Raw genomic sequence first — 5205 nt, 5'->3', positions numbered from 1 at the left:
GGGTTTCCCTCCTGCTCAGGGCTCACCACTTCAGCTTCCTTTATCAAGGCCACCTCCTGTCCCGGGTGGACCACAATATCTTTCAAGGTTGGGTTAACCACTATCGCTGTAACCGGGTCTTGGTTGAGCCCTTTTGTCTTGATCACGCCATCAGGGACCCTCAGCGCACCGGGTCTCTCTCTTGCAGTGGGGGTCTCCACCACCGGCAGCTTATTCTTTTCATCCCTCTCAATCCAATTACATACAGTAGGCAAAGCCCATTGGCCCTGGGCAGGGACTTGCTGGGGCTTTGCTCCAGGGAACTGCAGGGTCCCCATAACCTCAGGGTGACCCCACAGCTCTCTATGCTCCCATCGGTCATACGCCTCTGAGCACAAGGCATGCATCGTTAACCATTGTTGGTAACCTGGGCCAGTCTGTTGTTTACGGTAGCAAGCGAGAACCTGGAAAAGGCTGGATTGGTCCCTACAATGAGAGTGGCCCCTTTCATCCACCCCAGATCAGGGCATACTAGAGCGATGGTTGACACTTCTTCCTCCACCCCAGCTATTTCAGCAGAGAATTTTAGCCTCATGTTCATATAACCCCTGTAGGGATACTGTTCCTGGCTTAAGCCACAAAGTCCCAGCCCCATAAGGGGAAGCAAAGGCAAGTGTCTCAGATGTTCCTCATAGAAGGATTCACATAGGATGGTAACCTGGGACCCACTGTCTAGAATGGCCTGGCACGGGTGACCATTCACCATCGCGGGGACCTCTGCATAGGGACCCACTAGCCCCTTTGGCAGTGAATTTACTGAGAGTAATGTGCGGGAGTCTGTCTGGGTCTGGAGCAGAGCTGACTCCATTGCTCTGCCCCTTCCCCGTTTCCCGCTGTCTACCACCCTTTTAACCATTCAAATACCAGTTCAGGATTCTCAGGCTGGGTGCACTCCTGAGCCACATGCCCCCGGCTCCCCACATCTGTAGCAGAACCCTGGGACCCTAGAGTGGGAGGTCCTCCCAAGGCACAATGACGGGGCGAGGGCTGACCCCTTCACAGTAGCAAGAGCTAATTTATTTATCCACATTTCTGTATACATTCACCTGTAAAAAAATCTTTGTTAAGGAAAATAGTCAAAGATGTGAGAACATTTTTAGCAAAGTAGAAAATACATTGCAACAAATCTGTTTTTTCCCCATTTCATTTTCAGTGTTCGATAGTGGTCCAATTCCTATTTCATTTATTGTGCTTGAAAATAAAGGTGGTTCATTTTTCATTGAAATCATAAAATTTTCAATTTAGAAGAAGACTTTTAAAAATCATTGTTTTTTTAAAAGAGTGAATACATTAAATATGAATGACATTTTTGCTCTGACGTCATTATGAAAATTGTCATTTTATGAAATTCTTTGGAACAACCTGTGTTTTATATTAAATTTCACAAAATAGTTTTGACCTTTGTTGTAGCTTGGTTTGAGATAGGTATTTGTGCTGATTTCATCATTATGGTATTGGAACGACACAAATCTGACCTTAAACTGTTTTAGTTACTTTGGTGTTTAGTAACCAAGCCAGTTTTGGCTAACAGGTGTTTTAAAGGATGACACTTTGATCTTTAAATGTTCATTATGCTTAATTTTTTTTACTGTGTAGGCAGTTCTTGGAACAGGTCTTACACCTAAAGCAGTCTTGGCAGTGTTAAGTTTCTGTCTCCACTAAGTTTCATAGAGGTCTAGTCTTCCATAGGGTGTAAAATTCTGAAGTATTTTTATGAAGGAGATATTACCTAATTGCGTTTAGTTTCTTAACTAGATTTCAATTTACAGTATGAAATGTCAATTAAGAGGCTGTATATAACAGTCATTTGCATTGTTGAATGAGTTTTACATATCAGCTTGGTGACAGCTATATCACAAATGCACAAAAATGCTGTGGTCCAACTTCTGCTTTCTTTTAAGCTGGGCTAAAAACTAAACTATATCAATCACTAGTGGAGCTGAGAGCAAAATTTAGTCTAAGAACTTGGTAGCTCATAATGGTAAGTCAATTTGTACTCAAAATCCCCCTTTTAATCTCTTGTTGTCCTTTAAGACACTCATGTTACATGTTATCACCGGTAATTTATTAACTGGTGCACAGTTCCACTTGACAGATACTGGTTTTTCAATTTTCTGCCACCCAGTTTTTCAGACAAGATTCTGTACAAATTATTATTTTTCATACTTAGGTGCAGTAACTTTTACAGTCTTTGGTACTCAGGGTTTTTAGATCTGTATCCTTTGTGCTGAACCCAAGGTTATTCTTATTTACCCAGTTCTTTGATACTCTTCTCCAGAAACTAAGCCAGGAAACCACAGACTTTCTTCCCAATGGGAGAATCAGATGGATTATTCATGTTTTTAAAGTTAGCGGCTTTGCTGGATTGGTGCTTATCAAGACAGATCTATTGATCTTTGTGTTTAGACATAGAGATAAACTGAGTTGCCAGAAATGTGTTAACTTAGAGGGGATTTCTTAATGCCATTGCCTTTGGCTACAAATAGTACATGTTGCATGAAACATTTACCCAAAAGAGGAAGTATACTACAATGTACACCAGGAAATACAGATTTAGAAAAACAGCAGACAGAACTTAAAATTGTATAGACTTTTTTCCACTGAAACCATGTATTTTTATATAATTGTTTTTTTTTCAATCATGCAAATTACATTCAGACTGTTGCAGTTGACACAGTAACCAATAAGCTGTTCATAAATATCTTGAGGGAGTCTATCTTGAAGATTTTTGAAAATTCATTTTCTGAAAGAGTACCTGTTAAACAGCCTATTCTATCTAAAAAGGAAGAGAGTGAGGGATCTTCACTTAGCTTCTAACCAAGCAGTCCCAGGGAGAAAGCCTTTATACAGTACACAGAAATGCTGGCACATAGACACATTTACAAACTGAAAAAATAAAATGAAAATGTGTTTGGGGTTCTTGCTCAGAATAAATACTCTTAGGTATTACTTGCATCCAGTGACTGTGGAATGCAGTACTACCAGATCATTATTGACTTTTTCCAAAGAATCTTCTCTGCTTCACACCCTTACCAGATGAATACAGCCTTTGTTCCCCTTTGACCCTATTTACACTAAGAAGAAATGTTATGAAAATTTTTCATGGTTCCTACTACTAGTTCTGCTCCAAGATGGGAGCCTTGTAGTGTAGCGGAGGTGCCAGCGAGCTTTTTTAGGCCTGTTCAGAACACAGTCAAATGACATAGTGTTAAAATGGCTTACCCACATCTGGGCTGCCAGCACTGGGTTAACATCAATGGAGTGACAGATTGGCTTGTGGATTTACATATATTTACATTGCATTTGTTTGTCCAGCCTGTCCTATCTCCTAGTCAATACTAATAAATCCATCAGGGTGCACAACCCTGCTTTTGTCTAGCATTGTATGTCTGACACCTTTAGATGGAAACCATTGCTCCCATCAGTATAAGTGGGTCATTCTAGGTTTTTCTACAAATTTACTTTGATTAAAGCCTGCACCCAAAGTGTGGAGATTTATTTTTCAAAATGGAAACACTGGGTATTCAAGAAATCTGGTGCTGGCATTATTCTCCTAGTGAGTCCTCAAGAGAGAAAGTCAGTGCAGGTGAAAATGTCATTAAATTCTGGGTGGATTTCTAATAGAAAAAAATGTGTAGATGTGCAGGAAGCACACTGTAGAAAGCAGGGGAGAACTTTTATTTTGCCCTACTCTGAGTCATTTACCAGGGTATCTGAAGGCCCTATTTGGGATAAGATGTTGAAATTATTTGGATTTTTGGCTTAATATGTTGCAGTTTGCTATCATTGGTATCATTCAGCAGAGGGAATCGTGTGATTCTACAGTTATGACACTTTGGACTTCACACCAGAACTGTGTGTTAGTTCCTCATTGGACTTAACTGCAAAAAAAGGTTAGCGATCTAAAACCAAGCTCTTTTTTCAGCTAAGCAAGTGATAAAGGTTATACTTTTCCATTCCAAAGGTCAGAACAGTATTAAAATTTCAGTCAAAGTGGCTAAGCCATTTATTTCAAGTTTTCCAAAGAGACTCTTCTCTTGAGAAAGATTCCAGGCCAAAAGGAGTTTTTCTTCACACCGTGTGTGTGTGAGAGAGAGAAAGTGTGAAATTTTTAAGACTTGAGACCTGATTATAACCTTCACCGTGGAGTTGTTATGGCTCCACAACTCACCAGATGCCAGACAAAATAAGTGAATCTTTAATGTTTTTTTCTTACTAGCTGGTACCATGATAATCTCACCCGTCATGCAGCGGAAGCACTGCTTCTTTCCAATGGACGTGATGGAAGCTATCTCTTAAGGAAGAGTAATGAGAAGTCTAACCTGTACTCCCTTTCTGTAAGGTACAGTATGGAGAAAAGTGAATGCAATTTATCTGAACCTACACTTCCACTATTTGCATATGTTGTTATAAATACAAAATAAACTATAGGATAAACTGAAATCCTGTACTATAACATTGTGCTTATTTAAGAAAAAATGACTAGCATGAACAGTTTTCAGTGCAGTGGGTCACTGAGCAACGCCTCTCTACACATTAGGGAAATACGAACAATAAGGACAAAAAATGCAATGAAAGGAAAAAAAAACTTTATAAACATCTACTTCATAAAAACAGCAAATCATTGATCTTATTGCTAAAGTTTTTTGGATTGTGACGGAGAAAAAGAAACACTTTATCTCAGGAAAATTCCTCAATACGCACCTTCTAGAATATAGAAACTGAAACCAGAGTACATACTAGAGTGACTCATTCAGTTTAAGGGGCATAGGTTGTAGCCATGTTGGTCTAAGGACATGGGCAGACAAGGTTCTTTGGGTGAATCTGTATCTTTTATTAGACCAACTAACCAAATATATCAGATTTACCCAAAGAACCTTGTCTACCTCATTCTGTTTAATTCCTTTCTTTGTTTGCTTAATTTATTCTTACTCACAGAATCCAAAGATGATGATGCTTTATCTGGATAAAAAAAAAAAAAGATTTAATGGCAAAAATTAAAAATCAAATCATATTCAGTGTTTGTTTTTAAACAGCCTGATATGATTCTGTCTTCTTCCATGCTGTGAATTATCTGGTATTTCCACAGAACTGATTGAAAATTTGTCAGAATTTTTTGACAAAAACAAATTTGTTAACGAAAATAAATGCTTCCCCCCCCCCCCC

The 5205-nt window shown here is 39.1% G+C and overlaps 1 protein-coding gene across 1 annotated transcript in view; it reads left to right on the top strand.

Moving 5' to 3' along the window:
• Positions 1 to 5205, top strand: part of DAPP1 (dual adaptor of phosphotyrosine and 3-phosphoinositides 1) — an 87109-nt gene that overhangs the window by 56290 nt on the left and 25614 nt on the right. Inside the window, exon 2 of the mRNA XM_019525912.1 lies at positions 4259 to 4381. Within this exon, the coding sequence (XP_019381457.1) occupies positions 4259 to 4381 (123 nt within the window). The remainder of the gene's footprint in view (positions 1 to 4258; positions 4382 to 5205) is intronic.

The sequence above is a fragment of the Gavialis gangeticus genome, unplaced genomic scaffold (genome assembly GCF_001723915.1).
Source record: "Gavialis gangeticus isolate Ggan-Ray unplaced genomic scaffold, GavGan_comp1, whole genome shotgun sequence".
Lineage (NCBI taxonomy): Eukaryota > Metazoa > Chordata > Crocodylia > Gavialidae > Gavialis > Gavialis gangeticus.
The sequence above is the reverse complement of the archived record's forward strand: the minus strand, read 5'-3'. Positions and strand labels throughout refer to the sequence as shown.